The 25,602-nt window shown below is 53.1% G+C and overlaps 10 protein-coding genes across 10 annotated transcripts; 5 read left to right on the plus strand and 5 right to left on the minus strand.

Annotated features, from left to right (window-relative positions):
• Positions 1-407: 407 nt before the first annotated feature.
• Z520_09103 (uncharacterized protein) lies at positions 408-2,304 on the plus strand (the record flags this gene model as incomplete). Its single annotated transcript, XM_016779599.1, has 7 exons — positions 408-581; positions 657-723; positions 792-958; positions 1,025-1,153; positions 1,208-1,279; positions 1,339-1,404; positions 1,465-2,304. The coding sequence occupies 7 exons, from the start codon at positions 408-410 to the stop codon at positions 2,302-2,304; spliced, it is 1,515 nt and encodes a 504-aa protein (XP_016629310.1).
• Positions 2,305-3,463: 1,159 nt separating this feature from the next.
• Z520_09104 (uncharacterized protein) lies at positions 3,464-5,078 on the plus strand (the record flags this gene model as incomplete). The annotated part of the gene is made up of 3 exons (XM_016779600.1): positions 3,464-3,928; positions 4,026-4,554; positions 4,630-5,078. 3 exons carry the CDS (start codon positions 3,464-3,466, stop codon positions 5,076-5,078), a joined length of 1,443 nt encoding a protein of 480 aa, XP_016629311.1.
• Positions 5,079-8,033: 2,955 nt separating this feature from the next.
• Positions 8,034-10,005, minus strand: Z520_09105 (uncharacterized protein; the record flags this gene model as incomplete). The annotated part of the gene is made up of 3 exons (XM_016779601.1): positions 8,034-9,107; positions 9,251-9,356; positions 9,503-10,005. The coding sequence occupies 3 exons, from the start codon at positions 10,003-10,005 to the stop codon at positions 8,034-8,036; spliced, it is 1,683 nt and encodes a 560-aa protein (XP_016629312.1).
• A 505-nt stretch (positions 10,006-10,510) lies between these two features.
• Positions 10,511-11,593, plus strand: Z520_09106 (uncharacterized protein; the record flags this gene model as incomplete). The annotated part of the gene is made up of 1 exon (XM_016779602.1): positions 10,511-11,593. One exon carries the CDS (start codon positions 10,511-10,513, stop codon positions 11,591-11,593), a length of 1,083 nt encoding a protein of 360 aa, XP_016629313.1.
• A 226-nt stretch (positions 11,594-11,819) lies between these two features.
• On the minus strand, positions 11,820-12,770 carry Z520_09107 (uncharacterized protein; the record flags this gene model as incomplete). The annotated part of the gene is made up of 1 exon (XM_016779603.1): positions 11,820-12,770. One exon carries the CDS (start codon positions 12,768-12,770, stop codon positions 11,820-11,822), a length of 951 nt encoding a protein of 316 aa, XP_016629314.1.
• A 548-nt stretch (positions 12,771-13,318) lies between these two features.
• Positions 13,319-15,002, minus strand: Z520_09108 (uncharacterized protein; the record flags this gene model as incomplete). Its single annotated transcript, XM_016779604.1, has 2 exons — positions 13,319-14,817; positions 14,885-15,002. 2 exons carry the CDS (start codon positions 15,000-15,002, stop codon positions 13,319-13,321), a joined length of 1,617 nt encoding a protein of 538 aa, XP_016629315.1.
• A 1,597-nt stretch (positions 15,003-16,599) lies between these two features.
• Positions 16,600-17,594, plus strand: Z520_09109 (uncharacterized protein; the record flags this gene model as incomplete). Its single annotated transcript, XM_016779605.1, has 2 exons — positions 16,600-16,987; positions 17,134-17,594. 2 exons carry the CDS (start codon positions 16,600-16,602, stop codon positions 17,592-17,594), a joined length of 849 nt encoding a protein of 282 aa, XP_016629316.1.
• Positions 17,595-17,621: 27 nt separating this feature from the next.
• On the minus strand, positions 17,622-20,127 carry Z520_09110 (uncharacterized protein; the record flags this gene model as incomplete). The annotated part of the gene is made up of 5 exons (XM_016779606.1): positions 17,622-18,187; positions 18,241-18,437; positions 18,494-19,816; positions 19,872-19,952; positions 20,054-20,127. 5 exons carry the CDS (start codon positions 20,125-20,127, stop codon positions 17,622-17,624), a joined length of 2,241 nt encoding a protein of 746 aa, XP_016629317.1.
• A 567-nt stretch (positions 20,128-20,694) lies between these two features.
• Z520_09111 (uncharacterized protein) lies at positions 20,695-21,595 on the minus strand (the record flags this gene model as incomplete). Its single annotated transcript, XM_016779607.1, has 2 exons — positions 20,695-21,257; positions 21,346-21,595. The coding sequence occupies 2 exons, from the start codon at positions 21,593-21,595 to the stop codon at positions 20,695-20,697; spliced, it is 813 nt and encodes a 270-aa protein (XP_016629318.1).
• Positions 21,596-22,466: 871 nt separating this feature from the next.
• Positions 22,467-25,451, plus strand: Z520_09112 (uncharacterized protein; the record flags this gene model as incomplete). The annotated part of the gene is made up of 3 exons (XM_016779608.1): positions 22,467-22,771; positions 22,825-25,256; positions 25,312-25,451. The coding sequence occupies 3 exons, from the start codon at positions 22,467-22,469 to the stop codon at positions 25,449-25,451; spliced, it is 2,877 nt and encodes a 958-aa protein (XP_016629319.1).
• Between the last annotated feature and the right edge of the window lie 151 nt (positions 25,452-25,602).

Genomic DNA, 25,602 nt, shown 5'->3' on the forward strand with positions numbered 1-25,602 from the left:
AGAAAAATCCCCTACTGTTCCCCAGACACTAGTCTAGTTCCTATTGTTAGGGCGTATGTCCACCACCCCGGCCTCGCTCTCACCTGGACCGCTTTGCTGGGAAGCTCAGAACTCCTCCCTCGATCCGGGACTGTTGGCATTAGTGGTCGTTAGAGCCATGGCGTCGCGACGCGGAAGAGGGTGATAAATAAAGATAAACGACTTTCTTTCGTTCGAAGCTGGATGAGCTCTTTCTCGCTCTTTCTGTTTTCATTCCCCTTCCTGTTCGGAGTGTTCGCTTACCCCGGCTGATTGCACGACCTAGCTGGACCCTTGTACATTACGACCCTGTCTCTGCTATCACCTTGAATCCTTTCCCTTTGGGAGTCTTTGCTTGAGCAATTTTCGTCTCTCTACTGTGTGCCGCCATGGCCGCCGAAACTGTTGGCAAGGAGAAAAACCTGCGTGTCCTGTCACACGTGGAGGATAATGATGGCATCGACATCGAGCTCGAAAAGAACGGAGCAAGGCCGGCGTTGAAGCTTGATGAGCACGGCCTTCCTCTTGTGCCCCAGCCTACCGATCACAAGGCCGATCCACTTGTATGTTCTTCACCAGAACTCGTTGCCGTCAGCCAAGTACAAGAATCAAGAATCTGAAACTGACTCCTACAACAGAACTGGCCCAAGTGGTACAAGTACTATGTGCTCTCCTTACTGTGTCTCCTCGCTTTCTGCGTTCAATGTGAGTTGCCGTCGTTGGGCGTTTGAGGTGGCTGATACGCGAGTGGTTGCTGATTGTGCGCGATACAGTTGGGGCTGGCATGGTTCCTGCGGCATTCGGAGTGATTGCAAAGGACTTCAAGGTTACGCACCAGCAAGCCAGCTACCTGACGACATCCTACACGCTCCTTGGTGGTGTCACCCCTCTGCTATTGACGCCGTACGTCAATCTGTATGGTCGGAGACCTGCCTATCTTGTGAGTAAAACTCCTCGTTATATGCGCCATGGATGAAGGTTTCTCTGACAACAACCACCACCGCAGATCTTTACTTTGATCGCCATCGGTTCGAATGTTGGGTCCGGATACGCTTCGACATATGCTGGCGAGATTGTCAGCCGATGCTTCGTGGGTATTGGTGCTAGTGTTGCGTTGGCTATTGGTGGCGCCACGGTAAGCAAAAGCGCACTTGTGGTTATAATCTGAATTCAAGCTCACACGCACCAGATTTGCGACATGTTCTTTCAGGGTGAACGTGGAAAGTATATGGGCTTTTACGCTCTGGCTGTCACCAATGGAGTGAGTGGACACAAGCATCCTGGAATGTAGACCAGCGCACTGACAAATCTGTTCTATAGCCCCATTTCGGTCCCATCGCTGGCGGCTACATCGCATTGAATCTTGGGTGGAGATGGATCTTCTTTGTATGTATTACGACACATCAAGTGATATATCACACATGTGACTGACGGATCGGCTGCTAGATCAACGCCATCATCTTCGGAGCCGTCCTGGCCATCTTCTTGGTCTCGTTCCCGGAGACGCTCTTCTCGCGCACCGACTTCAGCAAGCTCGAGAACCAGACTTACTGGCACAAGATGGCGTTCCGCGGCAAGGTCCTGGACCGCAAGCTGACCCTGTCCGACTTCTCGGCAAACTTCAAGATGCTCAAGTACGTGGCGATCTGGATCCCATGCATCTACTACATGACGACCAACACGTACGGGTCCATCGTGTTCGTCCTCACGGCGTCCTCCATCAGCGAGAAGCTCTACGACTTCAACACGGCACAGAATGGTCTTTTGCTGGGTATTCCGCTCACGCTGGGCTGTCTGATCGGCGAGTCCTGCACCGGATGGATCTCGGACCAGTTGATCAACCGCTACGCGCGCCGCCACGACGGATACCGCAAGCCCGAGGCGCGTCTGTATCTGTGCTTCCTGGGCCTCTTCTTACCCGTCGGCCTGATCATCCACGGCCTGTGCGTCAACAACAAGACCCCCTGGATCGGTCTCGCCGTGGGAATGACGGTCGCCAGCGTCGGCGTGCAGGCCGGCACCACCCTGACCTACGCTTACTGCACCGACTGCTACAAACCCCAAGCCGCCGAGGTGTCAACCATCATCAACCTATTCCGTCAGATCTTTGCCTTCACCATCGGCTTCTACGCCCTCCCCTTCGGCCAGAGTGTCAGTTTTGGAGCTGCTTGGGGAACCTTCGCCGCCATCAACTTCGTGACTTGGTTGGGTCTGCTGTTCCTCATCTGGAAGGGTGAAGGTATCAGGAAGGCCCAGGGTGAGCCGAATCTTCACAAGGATTTGTGATGATGGATCTGCATCTGCCTCTCAGTTTGGGAGTTTTTGTACCGGCTGCAAACGGTACCGTTTGGGGGGAGTCTATTACAGGCACAGAGACGGATTGGGACTTGGGAGGCAACATTTCGGGATCTTGACTGGATATAGTCCCACCCCGTCTCTTTGGCCACAATACGGTGAACATAGTACAGTTATCTAGTCAATTACAGCGTCTCTCACCAGTCATCTGCATGAAATGTCTATCTGCTGTACCTAGTTTCTTAAGAGCAACAGACCTTGCGACGTACTCTATGGACTTCGTACCGCATAAGCTGGGCCGAAGCAGGCGGCCTCGATGTGATTGAGCTCCCCCAGCCACGAAAAACGTGGCGATGGTGAGTGAACCCACAGAAGAGTTCAAGAGGCCCGGTGACCTTGCTTGCGGAGGGAAATGCCATCGCCACTGCCTCTGCCAGCATGATCAAAATGCAATCCGGCGTCTCTCCGCGCCCCGCAGGAAACCGGGATGTAAGCGAGGTCTCGTCCTCCCGCAAGAACGTCGAACCGCTGATTTGGGCCCTGAGATGCCGACAGCCGGTTCAAGTGGTTTTCAAGCAAAAGGGTCCTTCTTCCGGCAGGAAGGGAAATAAGATTCTCACGTAGCTCGATAGGTTTTAACACTTGGTGAGTATTTTATCTCCCCGGCCAGCCGTTGTATATTAGTGGACCTTTAGTTCTCCCCGGCCGGGGACGAATTCCGGATCACCAAATTTGCAACAAACCTGTTGTTCGGCAAACCTCTTTTCCCTTGTGAATGACAACCCGAGCCGTTCCAAGCCTCACTCAACGTCCCGTGGGCTGCTCTAGTCTCACCGCGGAGGACCTCTGAGTAGTGCAAGAGACATGGAGACTTTCCCGAACCCTACGGTGCTCGACCCAACCATACCGCCCGGCCGATCAAGCTTGTCAAACGGTTCGGTGTTGCCTCGCTTCCCAAGTTTGTTTTAATTCCTAATTGCACTTGAACGAATTCGCCTTCGAAAATCCTGGTTCAAGATCTGCCAAGAGGGTATATAACTGAGAGAAGGCTTGAATTCTTGACCCTTTCTCAGGTAGTGGCCAGCAATCCACAACGACAATCTTGGGTCTCTGGTAGCTAGTCACGATACAGTTTTCAATTCTTGTAAACATGCCGTCAGCAACGCTTAACAACGGTGCAGCCACCGACCCAGCAACCTTCAAAGTCGCCGTTATCGGTGGTGGGATTGGTGGTCTTACAACAGCGCTCAGCATCGCCTATCAAAATCCCACTCTCCAACACATCACGGTCTATGAACAGGCTCCAGCGTACAAGGAGATCGGCGCCGGCATTGGCATCGGCGTCAACGCGGCCCGTATCTTGAAGAAACTGGGCGTTTGGCAAGCGGCCAACGCCATCTCCGGCGAACGCAATGGCGTGCACCGGAGCAATCGGCGATACGACACCGGCGAGGAGATCGTGGCAGTCGGCGCGATGGACGAGGACACCGAGGGTGGTGTCAGGCAATTGAGCGTGCATCGTGCAGAAATTCTGGATGTCTTGTACCAGGAACTGAAACGAAATTATGCCGGTCGCGTTACGCTGAAGACGGATATGAAGGCTACTAAAGTCGAGGTAAGTGGAATCCAGGAACTTGATGCTATCTTACCAGCGGGCTTCCATCCCCATCTACTGTTCTCACCTCGTTACTCACCTTTGATCTCTCCTCCAGGATTGTGGCGATGAAGTGACAATGCACTTTGCTAACGAGACAAACCCGACGGAGACGGCCAACCTGGTGATCGCCTGTGATGGCATCCACAGCAGCATTCGATCACAGTTTGTACTCGACAAGCCTCGATACAGCGGCCGTATCGCCTACCGAGGTCTGCTCCCGCTCAGCGCCATCAGCGACAAGTGGCCTTATCCCAGCTACGCAGTCAGCTGGTTGGCGCCGGACAAACACTTCCTGGTCTTTCCGATCTCGCAAAACAAGACGCTCAATGTTGTAGCTTTTGTGACCAAGCCAGAGAGCGAGCTTGGCGACTTGAAGGAGAGCTGGACCAGCAGTGCTCCTCGCGAGGAGCTCGAGCGCGAGTATGCAGGCTGGGAACCTACCGTCGGAGCGGTAATTAGCAAGATGGAGGCCCGCCCAGGAAAGTGGCGCCTCAACGACCGCGAACTGCTGGAGCAGTGGACGTATCTCAATGGCAAGGTCGTGCTGGCTGGTGATGCTGCCCACGCTATGCTGCCACATCAAGGTTCGTGTGCTCCCTAACTCCACTGTGCCCACCGCCACCTTAAGTTTCATTTCCATTGACTCGTGGTGTCTCTAGGCTCCGGCGCTGGCCACGCCATCGAAGACGCCTACATCCTAGGCCTTGTCGTCAGGGACTACTTCTCCAATCCCGCTCCAGGCGTTGCTGCATACACCGCCTTGTATCAAGCCGTCCGGCGGCCCCGCGCTCAGAAGGCCCAAATCACCAGCCGGCAGGCGGGCGACGTGTACGAGATGCAGGGCAAGGAGTTCGAAGGTATCACCTCTTACGAAGACTGTTTGCCGATCGTGCGCGCGAAACTCGGCGGCCGGATGAAGTGGGTTTGGGGTCATGACCTCGAAGCCGATTATCAGAAGGGTCGCGAGGAGGCCGGGTTGGCCGTGCAGACGCAGTCGAAAGCAGTGCCCAAGACGAGTGGAGTTGTGAATGGAGTCGTCAACGGGTCAACCACCGGCAAGATCGGTGCCACTCAGCCTGGAATCAACGTCCAGGAGGTCGAGGCTTGAATCACCGTGTCATCGTCTTCTCATGTCCAGAGTTGACGGCTCTTCCTCATCTTCAGCCAAGGAACAAGGTTCGCGTATTGGGGCAGCATCCTCACGGGCTGTATATTCGCTATCAGCGCAGAGATCTCCCCTGTGGGCTGTGACGACTGTGGGGCTCGTTTGCAGTTGATTGTTGGTCGGAGACTCGGAGTTGTCGTTTTCCTTCTTTGTCTGAACAGTGGGTGCTAGTTGGCGTAGCATGGCGTTATGGATTGTGAGCACAGAGAAAAAATTTACAAGGACTGGGGGGCACTGTGCCGGTTCGGAGGTGTCAAAGAGATACAGCCGGTGGGCGAGATTTCTAGAATCGAAATATGGCATCCTGCCCTGGTTGGATTTTCAGCCTGCATCTTCCCCTTCTGTTTCGTATCTCACGTTTTCCAGCGGGACGTTACCTACTAGGTATCTTCCTAGGAAGGTACCTAAATAGGTGGTGCATCAGCTGACCTACCTAGGATACTATACTCGTAGAGGGCGAGAGGGGCCGGTCTTTGCACCGCAATGTCAAAGACGTGACTGGTCTACTACCTACCGAGTACCTAGCCAGGTACAGCCTTTCGGAAGCTCGGCAACGCTAGGAAACATCCGCTCATCCGTTCTTAGTCTGCCTTATTGCGAAGGCCGGAGCGGGGATCTTATCACAGAACTTCATCCTCAGGCTTACACTCCTCCTCAGAAACAGACGGACCTCCTTATATTGAGATAATCGAATCTCTTGTCCTTCACCCCGCCGGTGTCCTTCCAAGATGCCTAGATGTGGACAGCAGGGTTGCGACTTTCAAGCAATTGCAAATTCGCCATGTTGCAGAAGGCGTACGTGTTATCTATCCTTGAAGATATATAGAATGCCTCTGTGCGTTCGCTGAGGTGTCTTAAAAGACGTTTGCGGAAGCACCGGATGCACAAATAGAAGGGAAGGGGGTCGCTTCTGTGATAATCGTTAGTGCACCCTGCCATCGATCTATACTGGACAGTGAACACCGTAAGCGTCTCAAGACTTACACATCATGATCCACACAGTCACAGACAAATCTTGATTCAAAGAATAGCTGTGAGCAGAAGACCCCTCTTGAATCCTGCTTCCTAGATCCGCTTTCAAATGCTGGGAGGATGATCTTGAGATCGCATCAACTGCCATTCCTAAGACAAAGATCAACAAAGGTGAACAGGGGATGGTCAAAGTATCCTTACTCGGTATACGATTATGGTCCGGCCTCGTTTGGTGACATGCCCTCAATCGGCATATGCTGGCCTGGCGACTCAAGCTAACCCAAAAAGGTTAATGGAGGGTCGATGTGGAGAAGATATCACTCCTTTATCCTCCTTCGACATGGCTTGCTACCTCCTCACCCCTGTAGATGGGCATTTCGCCGAAAGTCACAGAAACCAACACTGCTCCCTGTACGTCTCTCGGCGATATCAACGTACAGCACCCAACAATTCACCCCTCAAGACTTGGACAGAAACTCATGCTCTCAGCGAGCTAGGCACGGTAGGCCGAATCCTACGTGACCTGAAATGCCCTCCTTCTCTCCCCCAGGCAGTCTTAACCAAACAACATTTCCCTCACACACGGGAGAGCGTAAAGTCTGCAAGGTCCTCCTCAGACAGATATTCCCTCACCATATCCTGTGTCTCCCTGCTGAGGTCACACCCCACTCTTGTCGTCCGACTCAAAAGCCTGTACTGCACTCGCCCGCACGCTGTTCCACCACTTCAAACCTTGCTGTTACCTCGCTCACGTCTCCTACGCCTTCCATAACCACCCCTAAAGCTTTTGCATTGTTAAGACCTCATAATATGCCGTCTAAGGGTTGACTACTGTACCTTCCAGAGCTTAGTTCTACAATCAAACAACGAGCGTCCAGATCACAAGCCTCCCAAGATTCCCACGGTGTAAATACATTTATAACACGCAAGTTCGCAAATGGTACAGATTTAATTCCATATTTCTGTGGTGTTTGGCTTCAGTGGTCAATCGCTTGCCACGTGGCTCAGGCCATCAAGGATGGGAACGCCTTCAGCAAAGGTTTAAAGGCCTCAGAGGTTGATGGTATGGTATTGCTCCTCCTCGGACAAAACTATCGCGACGATTGGTAAAGAATTCACAATTTTTAGAGAGCAAAAGTCAGTACTCACTACTGTAGTGTCCGCCACAAACTTGGATCTCGTTGAGGTATGTACGTGCCTAGTTGTAAGGTACAAAACATAACTTTCCATGTACGACGAGATTGGATAGAGTACTCAGGGAGCGGCGGCATATATTCGTCATAAGGTATCTTTGACGAGCATACCTAACCAGCTCGAGTCTCAGGATAGCGTCTCGAGGTGCATCAGACACAGCTTTGACGCCGTAGCAATGCCCGCTTTAACACCCGCACTAATCAATGCCGTATGCAAAAATATTAAAAATCGTCATGATATATATAAGGCCACCTTGATAGAACCCTGGTTGTGCTCGCACAATGTACTTTTCCATACCGGTCGTGCTCCTGTCCCAGCCGCAGACTTGGAGGTGGGGAGGGCGGCCTCAAACTTTGAAAGATTGCAATGCCCGATCGGGCAGGCCGCTACTGAGTGGGTGTTGCATGGCAAACGCGGGAAGCTGTTTTGATGTCACAATGCAATAAGTCGATGGCTACTACTAAACAGGAGCAGTGGCTTCACTCAACTAACGGCTTGGCTCCTTAGGTGCGGGCACAGTACGGTTGAAATAAGTGCTTGCTTACGAAAGTGGAACCCTTTTTTTAAGTTACACCTTCCCGCAGAATAAAGTGCGAAGAAGTAGAGGTGGTACAAAAAAAAAGAAAAGAAAAGAAAAAGGACCAGCTTCAAGTGGAACTTCTCTCTATTTCAACCGCACTTCTCAGGCTGCCAGAGTTCTTGCCTCTGCCACAGAGTTCATTCCATCTAGGCTCAGTCCTTCTGGCTATTCTTCTTATGTCTCCTGAACCTGAATATCTGCGCCATCTCGGTCCAGAATCCAACGACCTCGCCCTGAAAACCCTCCTCATAGGCATCGATGACCGGGCTTTCCCAGACCAGATCGACTTCCTCGGGCTTGATCATCTTGGTACGCTTAAGCAGCTTCCAGCCGAGGTAGAGGATCGGGGCGACGAGCTGCATGGTGTAGTTTTGGAAAAAGGCGGCGACGGTCGGGGGCGCGAAGGCGGTGTATCCGTAGAATAAGAGGACAATGATCATAGTGACAACGCCAATCCAGGCGCAGTATGGCTGGAACCAGCCAAAATAGTGCAGGCTCCTACGGTCGAGACCCTGGACCTTACAGGCGCGGTAGAAACAGAGGAAAGTGATGCACACGACGAGGTAGTCGATCAGGGCGCCTGCGGTGATTAGGTCGATCAGCCAGGTCAGGACGGTAGAGGAGCTGTTGGACGTTTGTAGGAAGGAGAGGAATGGGAAGCACATAGTGACGGCAAGGGCATAGATAGGCACGCCCGATTTCGTGGTCCGGCGTAGGATCGAAGGCGCACGACCTTCTAGGGCGAGACCGTAGAGCGACCGCGTCCCACAGTAGGTGAGGGTGTTCCCTGCCGAGAAGATGGAGGTCAAGATCAGCGCGGTGACGAAGTGTGGCAAGACGCCGATGCCCATGTTCGTCATAGCAATAACGTAGGGCGACGCCGCGGCGCCGGATTTCAAGCTCGTCCCAGCGAGGATAGCTTGTAGTGTCGGGTCGTTCCATGGAACCACGATCCCGACACAGAGCGCCCCAAGAACGAAGAAGCAGAAGTAGCGCCAGTAGACCATCTTGAAAGCGTTCTTAACGACGATGCGCGGTCGTTTCGCTTCCGCCGCCGCCATCGAGACGTACTCGGGTCCAACAATCGTAAAGGACGCGGACCACAGACAGGCTAAAAAGCCCTCGAAGCGGCCTAAGGAGCCGGTCGTTCGATGCTCCGCGAAGGCACCTGCGACCTTCCAGCTGTGGAATCCGTACGCGTGGCCTTGCGGGTTGCCGCCGACCATCTGGAAACACGTCAACGACTGTGTTACTCTAACTAGAGAATCCGGGGAGAAAGAACACCAAGAGACGGGCACCAGGACATCTTCCTGGCTTGGGCAGACTCCCCGTCTTCCTAATGCAGTCCGAAAGGCACCGGGGAACTTACGGTAATGAAGGTGAAGAAGAACATCATGATAAGCAGGAGTACTTTGCCGCTACACAGCCAGAACTCGGCTTCTCCGTAGACCCGGACGGCCAAGATATTGAGAGCACTGTATGCCATACGAGAGAGGTTAGCTAGTGGTCATATTGAGGCATTGGAGGGAACTGCATAGGGAACTCGCGGGCTGAGAGCTCAGCCCGGTTTGCTGCAATTGGGCACGGGCCAGGCAATAAGTAGTTGCGTTGGGGCACATACCCGTAGCAAACGATACAGATCACGCAAATTGCCGCGACTGGGATCTTGTCGGTCCAAAAATGTATCACGAGGTTGAGCGCCGTGATCTCAAAAGGTATCAGGAGTGCCTCGTAGATGAAAAAGTTCCATCCAACCATAAATCCAAGTGCATCATCGACCCATTTGCCGGCAAGACGGATGAAGCCTCCAGACACAGGATGTTGGATGGTCATTTCAGCAGCGCAGTTGTTGATACAGATCAAGACCAGCGTGTAGAGGGTATACGCGATCAACAAGCTCCCCGGGCCGCCGGCAGCGAGGGCATTCCCAATGCTGATGAAGATGGCGGTTCCAATGCTTCCTCCCATGGCCATCAGCTGAATCTGTCTGTTGCCCAGGCGGCGGTGTAAGTTGTCAGCATTTTCGTAGAGAACTCCTTGTTGGATGCCGGAAGTGGTGCGATCCAGGACGTCGACATCGACGTCGACGGCGCCGTCTGTTTTGAGCTGCTTTTCATGCTCCATGGTATATATGGCGCCACACGCGCTGAGACCGTCGAGAGGTGTAAGGATGCGGGTGAAGCGGAGGTAGAGTGGAAGGGCAGTTCGGTCCCTTTGATCCCCTGGAGGTGTGAGGAACCTGACGACATGCCGGACCAATGTTTGCTTTTATATACAAGTTCTTACAAGTTTTTCAGTCTCGGTGGGGCTTCTCCCCGGCTACGTTTCAGCAGGAGGGAGGACTTGAGGAGATAAGGTCGGAGGCAGCATGAATCCACATAAACAAATGGAGCTTGCCCGCATTTGCCATATTATCCCGTAGGTTTGAACCTTAGATTAACACTGGCTCCAGTGACCCACACAGGATAGAATGACTATACCAGGCATGACAATACGAATACAGTCTGATTTAAAGCGACCCGAGTATCCGCGACGAGCAGTATTCCACGGCAGCTTTCAGACCTTATCTCCTTATCTAGGAATACCCCTGAATACTAGGTAGTTGGTCGTGAAGGTCCTCTCTGTAATCATGGCCACAGCAATCATGCCGCAGCCTGCTCCGGCGCTCCTGGACCCCAAGACACAGACGATGCTGCAGTCGGAAGCAAAGGCAATGCCGTCTACCACTTTCAATCCGGCTCGTCACATGGCATTCCAACCTCCAGAGTCAGTCGTCACCCTGCGAGAACTGCTCCTCTCCGAGGAAAATGCCTGCTCGCCCATCGCCATCACCAAGCCGTTTCCCCTTTTCAGCCTCGAAGGTGTTGTCGAGATGCGCAAGGACGTCTTCCGTGAGTCGGTCATCCGCAAGCACGGCCAGAAAATCAAACAGGACACGTACAAGATGCGAGGCTATTCACGAGATACTCCCTTCGTCGACTCAGTGTGGCGCAGCCCCGAGGTCATCGCGGCGTGCTCCCAGGCCGCGGGCATCGACTTGCAGGTGATTTTCGACTATGAGATCGGACATGTCAACGTCCAGCTGGATGAGTTGGCGGACAAGGAAAATCTGTGGGACGTCCTTCCACCGGCTTATCCACCCAAGAACAGCACCACGATAGAGAGGTCGTCGATCCCTTCCGAGAAGGAGCAACTGTCCTCCGTTCGTGACTGGCACGTAGACTCCTATCCGTGGGTGTGCGTGTGCATGCTCTCAGATCCCCAGGGAATGGTGGGAGGTGAGACTGGACTGGAGAAGGGAGACGGCTCCGTCGTGAAGATGCTCGGCCCAGATATCGGTTGGGCGGTGATGATGCAGGGAGGGTGCATCAACCATATCGCTCTGAGGGCGTTTGGAGCAAAGGAGCGCATCACCATGGTCACCTCATTCAAGGCCAGGGATCCCCTGACGACGGACATGAGCACTTTGTTCATCACCAACAAGAGCAGCCGGCTGGACGAGCTTTTCCTGCAGTGGACTGTGTATCGCATGGAAGTGTTGGCTGCTCGAGCGAAAGATATCAGGGACAGAATAGAGAAGGGTAACCTGACAGCGGACGAGATCAAGGTGCATATGAGGGCTTGGGTCGAGATTCAAACCAAATACCTGGAGACCACCTGTCGTGAGATGGACGAAGGTGTGCCGTACGGCATGAACAAGAACGTGCATTGAGGACTTTTTTCCTTTGCGTGCAGTTTGGAGATCGCCGACCACTCTTGCGCGGTTGCGGATATCGCATTGCATTGAACCAATGGTAAATTTCTGTGCATTTGTTTCACATTGAATTGATAAAGTCGGCAAAGGCTTAGGCAGGACTCGACAGAGAAACGTGATAGTCAAGTTCAGCTGAAATGAGAAAGTTTGTTCTTCTTCTCGTGGACGAGTGGCTATACACATCTCACAGAGAGTTTTCCAGCGCGACAATCCGCGCCAACTTTTCACTCAGCTCCTGCACAACAACTGTAGGTGGCGCGACCAGCGGCAAACGAGGGGCGCCTCCATAGCCATAGAAATGTTGCAAGGCTGCCTTGGTGGCTCCGATCCCCAGGACTGTATGAGCCCAGTCCGCCTCTGCCAGATCTGCCTGAAGAGCCATGGCTTCTTTGTACATGCCTTTCTCGGTAAGCCGGAACACCTCAATGCAGACCTTAGGGAACAAGTTGGCCGTGCCAGCAATGACCCCTGATCCTCCGACCAGCATAGCCTGGAGAATAAAATCTGCAAGCCCACCGACGGCCCAGTAGCTCGGGCTGTTCCCGCCATTGCACGCGGACATGGCTCGAGCAACACGCGCCAGCTTCCCCGTGTCGCCACAAGTGAACTTTGTGCCCACAATGTTCGGGTGTTGGGAAATGGCAATGATCTGATCCGAGCTGAGGTTGATGTCTGATACGACGGCTGGGTAACTATACACCACCAGCGGCAGAGGAGACGCATCAGCGACCTTGATGTAAAAGTCGTGGATTGCCTTGGGGGTCATGGCAGCCTTGTAATAGGATGGAGGCAGGACGAGAACATGACTTCCTCCCGCTTCTGCCGCATCACGACACAGCTGAACAGTCTCGGCGACGGACTGAGCCGACGAGCCGACGACCACCGGCATATCACCACGCCCCGCCGAAACCATCACTTGCCTAGTCCTGCTTGTGACGAGCTTCTTCTCTTCAGACGTGAGATGGACAGCCTCGCCATTGGAGCCCAGGGTCACAACTCCAGCGATACCGGCTTGGACCAAACGAGTGACATGTGCCTCTAGTGTTTCCAAGTCCAGAGTCTCGTCCTGCCCAAAAAAAGTTGGGATGGCTGCATAGATTCCGGGCACAAGCGCGGGCTGCACTGCTGATTTCATACTGACGATTATGATGGTAACTGCACCCTTGCGGTTCTAGATGCAGTGGAGGAGCCCTCGCTTATGAGCTGCAGTGTCTCGAACCTCCGTGTCTGCCAATTTTGCATCGCCATCGTGGAAGAAACGTCCCCTTCCGGCAAAAAGATACACAGCAGATAAGGTCTTGCGTCTGGTCCGCATTACAGACTTCTTATCGGGGATCTTTTGTCTGCAAACGAGGATGGACTGCCGCCAGAGTTCCAAATGGTGACTTCTTTGTCGAGCAGAACTGTCGATTTCCTATACAAGGATGCGGATTGGCTGCAACGCCGAGATCTTGCTAGCGCGCCTTCTTACCGAATATGGCAGGGACTTGAGAAAATCTAGCCATATTGGGCTTAGGTAGAAGGACATAGACAGCTTCGTCCTTGTCACAGATGGTAACGATACGTACCGCATTCCTCGTCGCGATACGTCGACTCGAGACCGTAGGTGGTGATAAGGCTCAGAGGGTCGAGAACAGTTGCAACGAAGGTCAGCGAGAACACGTCGTCTCACCCCAGGTTGGGTTAGATGATGACAAAGTCACCACCGTTCTGTGTCCAGTCCGCCGCGAAACTGATCCAGCTATCTCGGCTTCTAGTCTGACAGGCCCAGAATTGTTTCAAGAAGCTCAGAGCGGGCAGTGCATTCCGATGGCCGGAGTGCGTCGCGACACCTTGAATTTTGGTCGTCAAAATCTCTTGCAGCTCGTTACGGCTGCCAAACGTTGTGCCTGCAATGAAGAGGGGCCAGAGAATGTCCTGCGAGAAGAGAGGTAGCTGGTGAAACGCTCCACAATCGTCGATGATCTGGGAACCCCAAATCTCGCATTCTCGGGAACAGCAGCTGAATTGTAGCGCTTGGTGGCCATAGATCAGCCCGGCAAGATAAAACATATGGCCCACCTGCTCAAGATCATGTCGCATCGAGGCCGAGACATGAGCCATGCTTGACACCCAGCTGGAAGTCTCTTGCAGTGCCTGGATCAAGTCCCCTCTCAGTGTGACACAGCCCTCCCGAGAACATGCCGGGTCAGCAGGTGGCAAGGCTGCCACGGTCTTCTGCCGTCTATTTTTCAGTGTGATCCTCTGTAGGATCCGCAGGAATGGAAGGAATTCAGAGCCATCCGAGATCGAGACGTACTCCATCAGGTCATCGGAACCATCCCGAAAGTTGGACATACAACCAAATACGCTGAGGGAGGCACATTTTGTGATGAGGAAACGGGCCATTCCGGACGCTGGGTCTCCCTCTGTGAAAGAACATGACCGAATCAACGTATGAGCAGCTTTGAGGTGCACTCTCCAGATACTCGAGTCCGGCTTTCTCATTTCCAAGTTGCACAACAGGAGCACCGTAGCCAGGATCTGGATTGTTTTTTCGGAGTGCAGTACCCGGGCGTTCTCGTGCGCGATGTCCAACGCCAGCTGGTGCGAAAGCAGCTCCAAAGCCCGCGTCTGGTAGCTCTTCGCTTGCTGCTTGAGCACCGCGGCTGAAAGCTGCCCTGATGTAGCCCACACGAATTCTTCAGTTGCCATGGAAAGGATCGTGTTGAGGAGAAAGTCAGAGTTTAGAGCGGCCGGAACGATTGTAGTCCTCCAGGGATTGTCCTTGAGATCGACCCAAGGCAGTTTCACCGAAAGAGCATTACAATAGTAGTCCAACAAGCGGCGAGCATCTCGCGATTTGATTACGGACCCTGCACCTGGCGACGTTGAAAGGTAGGAGGGCCCGGACCAAGGGATCACACTGGTAACTTCTCCAAACTCCCGCGCAGCTGATTCGGGTCTTGCTCCCTTTGACTGGCCACGGCGGGTCTCCTTCTTGGGTTGCTGGTCCTTTGCAGGGATGGCACCAGACCTCATGTCTTTGCGGTTCAACAACGTCTTGGGAGTAAGAGGCATGGTCCAATTGAAATTGGCGGATGGCCGATAACCTGGGCACTTCATCTCCTTCTTCTTGCATTTCCAGCAAGAGGGCATTGTCCGATCGCATACCACACGCCTTTTCCAACACGTTTTGCAATCTAGAGGGAAAGGAGGGGTCAGCCACAGGGTCGTATGGTTTTCCAAGAATCGGAGCTTGAAGGATACCAGTCGAACTGCGCTCCGAAGTGTCGAACGAGATGTCAGATTTCACCATTCGTAAAGTCATGACCACGTTCGCGTCACCTGGCGGTGCAAGCGAAGTGCGGCCTTCTCGCATCGACATGGCGCCTGTTTGTGATTGCTCAGCGTCAGTGTGGGCAGACACGGCCTATCGTGCCGTAGAGGCCAGGAATGCTGTGTACATGCATGAGAAAATGTTCAGAATCGCGACAGCGTCCTTGAGATCCATATCTGCGCAGGTGATACCGAGGGTGGTGCCTTTATCTGCTTTTCATGATAAAAGATCTCCGGGCGGGAGTGTCAGGCTTGGCAGGCCCGATTCAGTTTCGGCTGGTGCTCGGCTTCATTCTTCGTGCTCCATTTCCCAATGCGCGAACAATCACCATCTAGACACGCCGTCCTTGCAGCAGCTAATGGGAATGGGGGAGACCTGACCACGGACGGGATCGACTGGATAGGGCATCCCCTCTTATCTGCACTCTGAGACGACACGTCGAGAACGGCGCACGAGATGGCTAGCGGAAGTTTCAGAAGGTAAGTCAATGCGGCGCCGTTGATTCTGACGTGCTCGATCTTAGGATGGTCGTCACGACAAGGGCTGCCCTGTTCAATCAAGCCTCGAGAAACAAGTCGCAGTCGCCTGGTGGCGGCCGGCTAACAAGAGACCTGTCATACCTTGAGACCCTCCCTCTCAGCCTTCTGACCCCGCGTTGCCAACCATGCCGGACCTCGAGAACAAGGCATTGCCAGAGAACATGCAATTGAAGAGAGCTCATACATGTGATTGGCGAGGGAATGCACTGCGGGAGGCCTCATCTACTGTCCCTTCGTGGTCCATGGAATGGCTGGAAGTCGGAGGCTATGATAAGTAATGCGAAGCGAGATTGGCATCGTCCCGGGGCCCCGCGGCGTCGCCACGGTAAGAATATATCTAGGTGGGAAAAACACATATGACATGTTGTATGAGGCCTTGATGTCCTCGACCGAGGCTTTCCTGGTACACGTTCCACACGCGCGGCTCTGTGATCAAAGCGATGGTGCAGCCTGATGCGAGTTGTCAGAGTCTTTCTGACCCGACATGCGCAACGACGATAGCCGTGCCAGCACCATCTTTAGGCAACCGGCATTGAATGAAGCGTACAACACCATGTTCAAAGAGCCACGACCGTTAAACTGCCCTTGTCATCCAGTGGAGAGAGATGTTCACGAATGGGACACCCGTTTGGTTCACCGGAGGCGTTATCCTAGTCTGGCGCAGGAGAAGAAATCATTATCGAACAGGTGAGAGGTAAGGCCCCCAGAAAGTTTGCTCAGGGAGTAGTGATCAGCTGAGCGTCACGCCCAGCGCTCGGGCGCAATCTGCCGTAGCTCCCACGACGGTGCCGTGCTCGGCCGGGCCTCCTCGATGCTCCGTTATGTCCCCGATTAAAGCGGCCTCGCTCCCTCTTCGTGAACCCAAATGGTAATGGATAATGCACAGTTCGGGGCATATTATGTGTATATATATTTTGGAACGACTAGTGAGCACCACTTTGAAGCAGTGTGGAGTATTAATCCTCTTGAGAAAAGAAGAAAAAGGGGGTTGTTCTTTCTGTGGTCGCTGTCATTATCATCGTCGTCGTCATTGTCAATCCTCGTCCACAGTTCAACAACAAAAGAATCGTTCTCTACGGTGTAGCTGAAAAAACACCAGAGGAAGAATGGATATCCAAACGACCAAACGCACGCTCATCACCGCGAATCACATCCTGCACCACCAAGGCCAAGTGCTCGACGCCTACGGCCACATCAGCGTCCGGCACCCGGCCAATCCATCAGTTTTCCTGATGGCGCGCTACGTGCCCGCCGCGCTGCTCGCCTCGCCCGACGACATTGTCGAGTACCGCGTCGAGGACGCCGAGCCTGTGGACATGCACGCACCCAAGGGCTATACGGAGCGGTTCATCCACTCGGAGCTGTATAAGCGGTTTACCGAGGTCAGGAGTGTCTGCCATAGCCATGCGCGGGAAGTCATTCCTTGGGGTCTCCTGCCTGCTTCGAAGGAGGGATGCGGGCTGAAGGCCTGTGTCAACACGAGTGGGTTCTTGGGTGAGTTCTCTAAACTGGCCGTCTTTTCCAACTCCAGAGAATCCGCGCCGTCTTTACGGCCTGTCCAATGTCACCATTAGGGGGCCATTGTGGAAGATGAAAGAATGCGAGGAGGTCGAACTCACCAAAGCTGAGTTTGCTGGCAGGAAAGAAAACCCCCGTCTTCGAACCCCGTCCGCACTTCCGGCCAGGGGACATCAAAGACCTCCTGATCCGGTCCGAGCACCTCGGCGCGGCTCTTGCAGCATTGTTCACCAATACGGCCACAGCTGACAGTGGCGGCCGACTAGACCGCAGCGTGGTATTGATGCGAGGACACGGGATGACTGTGGCTGCGGCGTCGATCGAGCATTGCGTCTTTCGTTCAATCTATACAAGAAACAATGCCATTATCCAGACCACGGCGGTCATGTTGAGAAGCTCGTTGACGCTGGGGTCGTCTGAGGCCAGCCACGAGCACAGTCACGATCAAGAGCAAGACCTGACATTCCTCGATGACGACGAGGTCGCCGACTGCACGGGGATCAACGTCAAGACGGTCCTCAGACCGTGGACAGCATGGAGCCGGGAGGTTCAGGCAAATCCATTGTATGTGAATCTCGCGTAGGTCTAGGAATTTGGGAACGAGAATTAGTCAGGCCTTCTTCAGTGGTATCAAAGGGGGCTTGAAGCGGGCATATACCGGATTGTCACTCCAATCATCCATCAGACCCGTCCAGCCCGTGCTGTCCATGAGCATGCTCTCAATATTTGCAAACTCGTCCTCAAATCCGGCCCGCAGAGATACTTCGCCCGGCGTCGACTGATAGGCATCCTGTGCATAGGCAGGGTACAGGGTATTCGCAGCTTGCTGATGCGATGGTTGATGCGAATACTGATATCCCATACCATTCGCAGGCGCTTGTGATTGGTTGGCATTATTGCCAGAAGACGCAACCCCTAACTGAGAGCTGCTTGCCTCTCTCGACGGAGGCTTGCTCCTGGAGGTGGGCAGGGCCTGCAGCCTTGCTCGCAATTGTTGAATGGCTTGGACATATCGAGATGCAAGTGGATGCATTTGACCCCCCACGCGTTGAAGCAGCTCGAGACCTATCCTCACAGCGTGGTCAACGTCCACATTTGGAGGCAAAGCGATATCAGCCTTAGATTGAGGTTCGACCGTTTGATATACCAGGAGGACACCGAGGGCGGCAAAGACATCTAGAGATGAATCAGTCAAGGCCGATCAGAACAACGATCAGAGAGCATCGTACAGTGTGAATTGTGCCAGAACGATGATAGCTTGTTCTGATGATGCAAACTCCCCATCTGGGTGATCGAGTCGTAAGCTGCGGTCACACAGCGCTTAACACATTTGAGCATAATCTCGCGCTGGAAATGGTCGGTGACCCGCCGCGTGATATAAAGGAGCAGAGTCTGACGGTGGATCAAATGTCGCGCGTGAAGATATCTGAGAGAACTCTCGGTTAGCCTCATTGTGAACCCTCCAGAACAGATGGTGCCCACCTCATCAGCAGCACATTTCTCTGCCTCTCAAAGTGCCACTCCAAGCCCTCTGCTCCTGGCTTGAGATGACTCGGGAGATTTTCTTGCCATGTGGTCAACTCCCCATCGAGCTGGATCGACAAGGCCAAGAACTGAGTAGTGTCCATCACTGGCCTCGCTTTCTGCGCATTCTCTCCCGGTCCGTCACCGCTGTACAGGGTCTTTAGGATCTTTTCCATCAACCGGCACTGTGGAATGACCTGGTTGAAGTATTCCAGCTTGGACGGCACCCCTTGAGGCTGAACGGACTGTCCGTCTTCGTTGGACAGGAACTCATCGTCTACTGCCAGCGGCATTCCCACTTCTATTCCTGGGCCGTCCGGGATCGTGGGGCGACCAACCTTCATGCTTAACACTCGGTCGAGCACGAAGCAGCCCCACCACACCCGCTTGCGGACTTCTTGCTCAATCTTGTCTGAAGTGAAGGTGGCGGGATTGAGGTGCAGCCCTAATCCCTGTGCCGTACGTATTGCAAGTCCGATAACCGTCCAGCAGTTGTTGAGTTCGAGAGCCCCATGGAGGTACTGACCCATCAAAAGCAAAGCTTGAACAAGCTCGATGGTACTGACTTGTAACATTCCAGACACAAGCAGTGTCTTTGCCCTTTTGAAATACCGAGACCGATCACCAGCTGAACGGCCAGTGACATTGGCATGATCGCTTCCGAACGCAAATACCAGGTTAACAAGTCCATACCAGGCGAGACTCTGCTGTGTGGCCTCTTCTCCACCTAGATCTTGACTTAGCCACAGCCGCCGATATCTCTGTCGAAATGTTCCCTCGTGCAGGTAAGGGTTGAGCGGATGCCGATGCTTGAAGTATGCGTCAACTAGACGGTCAGCGACGAACCGGGAAGGTAGACCAAATGGATCATCAGATTCGGCACTCAAAAGCTCAAACAACGGGACTGATGGAGAAGAGGTTGCGAGGGACGTATTAGGATCTCTCAGAGCAGATCCACCGCTCGGACCACCCGACCGCCCAGTTGATGCATCCTTCTCTGGAGAGCTGACTTTGGCCATGAAATCGAATGTCGAAGACTCGCCGAAGTACTCAGTTGGAGTACCCTTGTTCGCCTCGCTCAATACAGTTGCTGGATCAGATGCGGCGGTGTGGCTTTCGCTAGGCATTCGTATGACCTGCTGTTGATCGGTCGCGCGAGGGCGATCTGGTATCTGGCTCTGTGAACGGGAGACGTATTGATTCCCAGGATTGATCACTTGGCCGTCATCGCTGGGGATCGTGGTAGAGCCATCCATCTCTCCAGGTAATGTAGGAACGTTGCTTCTCATGCATGAGCCGTTGTAAGATAAAGTTATGGCAGGATGTTAGCACTTACAAACGGCTTCCATGGGCCCGTTGGGTAGCCGCAAGTTGTCTCTCGAGCATCTCATTTCGCATCTTGAGCTCTTCAACATAGCTTTGGAATGTCGGTGTTAGCATTTCAACAGTTGGATTGTGGAAATACGGAAGACCACAGAATGCGCAATGCAATGCTACCTACTCTTGTGTGACACTCACTCGCGCCCGCTGTGGTGAATAAACACATTCTTGCCGACGTTGTCGACATTGCTGGCAAGACGGCCGCTCGCCATCGCATCTATTCTTCTTCAGTCTGGAGGACGTTCGTCAGTCGTCACAGCCCTGCCAACGCTCCAGGTGGAGTCTGGGGTCACAAGTCCCACCTGCAAAGGTCGCATGCGTAGCCAATCCGACGTCTCTTGGAGGGTTGCTTAGTGGCATCTTGCTCATTGTCCGCAGGGGAAGCAGTAGCAGACTCGGCTATCATCCTGCATGAACTCAGGTCTGTTGGTTGTGTGATACTATTGTCTCCTGACCAGGTTGGAAAACGCGGAGTAGGGGATGATTTTGGAAGGGGAGATATCTTCGTTTCCGCCCTCGGATAGTCGGGCCGGGTTGTGTCCGGGATGGCCGGGGAAATAATGAGGGTGGAGTGGGGGCCGGGCTTGGCATCAACCTCCCGTTCCGTGTCCTTCGTTATCAATTATTATTGATGGACAGTTGGTTGCCGAGGCCGAGGTGCTGGTAGAAATACTTGCTAAACTCTAGTATCTTCTCATTCAATGCCGTAGGTTCTACTGAATCACAAGGATAGTCTGCTATTTAGGAGTATTTGATTGGTCTGACAGATTCACCCCAAGTCAGCCATGTCCAGCCTCGGGGCTAGGTAATAGGTTTCGATACATGGTTTCGTTGGAGACCTCCTTCTCCCACAATGGCCATGGTTTTACAGCTCCCATCCCGGTAGTCGTTCCTGTATCATGTGCCTCACGCTCGGTGAAGTACTTCACCTCGCCACCAAGCCCCATCGCACTGCGTTGAACCCTTGCATTTTGTTGCGTGTAAATACAGTTGAAGATGCACATTTCCAGGCTCTCTGATGTCACCACCATACCGTGACCTCTCATGAGCACAACGGGATGATTGACCTGACCATTTTTCCCCAGCGCCTTTGCGAGTGAGGAAGCAAGTTTGATGTTCCTGACTAGCATGTCCTGATTGTCGGATGGATGGTCTTTGTACACCGAAGCTGCATCCCACACAGGAACAGCGGTCCCCAGAAACCCGGCCATGTGAAAACACGCAGACAACGGCACTGTCGAGATTGAAAATGGCACAACGTCCAGACTGTGCGAATGAACCACTGACTGGACAGATGGATAGGCTTTGTAAACTTCCGAGTGAATGAAACGCTCTGAGAATCCTGTTTTGTGTGAGTTACAATAGCATTCAAAGAATTCAATGGAGGCAAACTCGCGATGTTAACGGAGCACCTCTTGACCTTCACTTACCTCTTGGGGCGTCCGGCTTCACGGGCTGTGCATCTTCGATATTGTATATGACAAGGTCTTCAACAGACGCGACCAGAGCCGGTGCGAGATACCGGGACATCAGGAAGGTCGAACCGGACAGACGGACGGAAAGATGGCCATACGCGTCCACGAGATCATGTTGATGGAGCATGTGACAACCGTCGATATACTTCCGCAGCAAGACAGGAGAGACCTCTGAAAGGTCTGTAACAGGATCGACGGAGGTCATCACAGCTGCATCCAGCTATGGTAATGTCGTACTGAATTGAGGACTCAACGAAGATGGCCCAACTAACAGACTCCGAAGTCCCTGAACGAGGATACCGACAAACAAAGAATAACGTCCACTTAACTGGGGGATAGCAACTTCGTATCAGACGTCAATAGCTGATGCTGTCGTCTGAGGTGGTGCACATGGTACACTTTTTCCATTGGTCCATGATGGCAAACGTCTAAAATGTCGAAAGTCGCTCGCTCGGTATCATCAACCGAGCCCGGGGAGATAACCCCTCAGCTGGACAATCCTCGACAGTCGCATCCCGGAAGCTTACAGTCGGTCCAACTTGCGCCACCGCAGCTTGTGGGACCCTCGCCTGCTGCCATTGAAGCGTCCTGCATGCGCAGATTGATCACCGTGTGCGAACTCCCATGTGATGTGTGAGTCGATTTCCCCTCTACTCGATTTTGGAATAATGCCAAGCTCAACTAAACTCGTTTCGTCTACTCTACATACTGATACAAAGCAGCGACATCCCATGCTATCTATAGCTAGTTCAGGACAATCTCTGGCCGCTACAAGCAGGCCGCCAAGTCCATCCACATTTGGACAGATCACTATGTATGCATCTTCTGGCGGTCGCCGTCTCCCCCACGACAACTTGTCAACGGCTTCAGGAAGTGCATTCTCTTGCTCTCTACCATTGCTCTGTCTTACGATCTCTGGGACGCTTCCGGAACGGCCTTCAGAGAGTTACCACCATGCTCTGATTGTTTCCTACCGTAGCCCTCCTACCTCCGCGCAACTTGTATCGACAACTTTCAATCGCCATTAGGACCCTTGCCTGATCACGCTCGGCTGCGCTGAAAGCATTCCCGCGACCATGGCGACCTTTCTCGAGAACTCGTACAGCCTCGTGCACCTTGACAACACAGCGGACCAGCCAAGTCAGCAGGACCTCAAGACGCAACTGGAAAAGGGTACAGATGAGACCAAGCTGGAAACCATGCGGAGGATACTCCAAATCATGCTCAATGGCGATCCCATGCCCAACCTATTAATGCACATTATCCGTTTTGTCATGCCGTCGAAAAGCAAATCTCTAAAGAAGCTGCTGTACTTTTACTACGAGATCTGCCCCAAGCTGGACGCCAATGGGAAGTTAAAGCAGGAGATGATTCTTGTCTGGTGTGCTCGGCTGTCTCTTCATACATGAGAGAATTGAGACTGATAGCTGCTAGTAATGGGATTCGGAACGATCTCCAACATCCCAACGAGTTCGTTCGGGGGAATACGCTGCGATTCCTTTCCAAACTTCGAGAACCCGAATTGATCGAACCCCTCCTCTCTGCCGCACAAACTTGCCTTGACCACAGGCATGCCTACGTGAGAAAGAACGCGGTATGGGCCCTGGCCTCCGTATACCAGAACGCTCAGCACCTGATTCCGGACGCTCCTGAGATGCTCCATACGTTCCTCGCCGGCGAGAGCGACACAACCTGCAAAAGAAATGCTTTTGCGGCTTTGATGACTATAAGCCATGAAAAAGCGTTGGAATATCTCACCGGAGTCTTAGACGGAGTGCCCAACGCCGATGAGCTGCTCCAGTTGGTTGAACTTGAATTTATCCGGAAAGACGCTGTGCAAAACCAAGCAAATAAGGCGCGCTATTTGCGGTTGATCTTTGATCTGCTGGAAGCGAACACAAGCACAGTTGTCTATGAAGCTGCGACTTCATTGACGGCTCTGACAAACAATCCGGTGGCTGTTAAGGCGGCGGCTGGTAAACTGATCGAGCTGAGCATTAAAGAAGCGGACAACAACGTCAAGCTTATCGTGCTTGATCGCGTTGACCAACTGCGGAGACGGAATGAGGGTGTCCTGGACGATCTCACCATGGAGATCCTGCGAGTTCTTTCTAGCCCTGATTTGGACGTCCGTCGGAAGGCTTTGGCGATCGCCTTGGAGATGGTTTCAAGCAAGAACGTCCAAGAGATTGTCATGCTACTGAAGAAAGAATTGAGCAAGACTGTGATTGAGCAATACGAAAAGAACTCGGAATACCGACAACTCCTGATCCAGTCTATCCACCACTGCGCCATCAAGTTCTCAGAGATCGCGGCAAGCGTCGTCGATGTCTTGATGGACTTCATTGCCGACTTCAACAACAGCTCCGCAGTGGACGTCATCTCCTTTGTCAAAGAGGTGGTCGAAAAGTTCCCTAAGCTCAGATCATCCATCGTGGAGCGCCTGGTGTCGATACTGGGCGAGGTCCGTGCAGGAAAGGTATATCGTGGCTCGCTCTGGGTGATCGGCGAATACTCCTTACAAGAGAACGACATAAAGGAGGCTTGGAAACGGATTCGGGCGAGCTTGGGTGAGATCCCTATACTTGCTTCGGAGCAACGGCTGTTAGATGAGCAGTCGAACGAGGATGGCGAGCCGAAGGACCAGGTCAATGGTCATTCGGCACCCAAACCAGCCTCTAGTGGATCACGGAAAATCCTTGCTGATGGTACATACGCGACTGAGAGCGCCCTAACCAGCGATTCCGCCGCAAAGGCGAGACTGGAAGCAGTGAAGGCGGCGCAGAAACCTCCCCTGAGACAACTCATTCTTGATGGTGACTATTACCTGGCGACGGTGCTGTCTTCAACCTTGACAAAATTAGTTATGCGACATTCGGAGATCTCGACAGACCAGGCTCGCACGAATGCCTTGCGTGCTGAGGCCATGCTGATAATGATCTCGATTGTCCGAGTTGGGCAGTCGCAGTTTGTGAAGGCGCCCATTGACGAGGATTCTGTTGATCGAATTATGTCTTGTGTACGATCCCTGGCCGAATTCACGGAACGCAAAGAATTAGAGGTCTCCTTCCTGGACGACACGAGGAAGGCCTTCCGGGCCATGGTTCAGGCCGAGGAGAAGAAGCGGGCGGCGAAGGAAGCAGTGGAAAAGGCAAAGACAGCCGTCCAAGTTGACGACGTTCTTTCAATACGCCAATTGTCGAAGAAGAATACTGGCGATGGCACAGATGAAATGGAACTTGACCTGGAGAAAGCAACCGGTGCCGATGCTTCGTTCGAAGATCTGTCGTCCAAGCTGAGTCGTGTGGTGCAGCTCACTGGCTTTTCGGATCCTGTCTACGCTGAGGCGTATGTCAAGGTGCACCAGTTTGACATCATCCTCGACGTCCTCCTGGTCAATCAAACGACCGAGACTCTCCAGAACCTGTCGGTGGAGTTTGCTACACTAGGTGATTTGAAGGTGGTGGAACGACCGACTACCCACAACTTGGGACCGCATGACTTCCTCAATGTGCAATCGACCATCAAAGTGTCAAGCACGGATACCGGAGTGATTTTCGGTAATGTCGTATATGACTCGCCTTCGGGGACAGATACGCATGTTGTCATCCTCAATGATGTGCATGCAGACATCATGGACTATATTCAGCCAGCTACATGCTCAGAATCAGCATTCAGGACGATGTGGACCGAGTTTGAATGGGAGAACAAGGTGAATATCAACAGCAAAGCAACGACGAAGACACTACGAGAGTTCTTGGATCAACTCATGAAGAGCACGAATATGACGTGTCTGACTCCAGAAGCCAGCCTCAAAGGTGACTGTCAATTCCTGAGTGCAAATCTCTACGCAAGGAGTGTTTTTGGTAAGTGGCTAGGCTCTGCGTGCGAAGTGCTCAGTGTGACTGACTCTGGATCTAGGTGAGGACGCATTGGCGAACCTGAGCATAGAAAAGACGGCGGACAACTCGATTGTGGGATTTATTCGGATTCGGTCACGGTCACAAGGACTGGCTTTGAGTCTGGGATCACTGAAGGGTCTGAAGGCAGGCACTTACTAGACCATGGATCTGGGGAAACTAAGAGGCCGTGGAGCGCCAGCAGTACTGGCGATACCCCCGGTCTGGCCTTGAGGATTGGCAGCAGAGCCGTGGAAAGGAAAAAGCAGATGTCGGTGTATGCGAAATGCAGGATACAGGACATGTGCCCAAT

Source organism: Fonsecaea multimorphosa (assembly GCF_000836435.1).
Source record: "Fonsecaea multimorphosa CBS 102226 unplaced genomic scaffold supercont1.22, whole genome shotgun sequence".
Classification (NCBI taxonomy): Eukaryota; Fungi; Ascomycota; class Eurotiomycetes; order Chaetothyriales; family Herpotrichiellaceae; genus Fonsecaea; species Fonsecaea multimorphosa.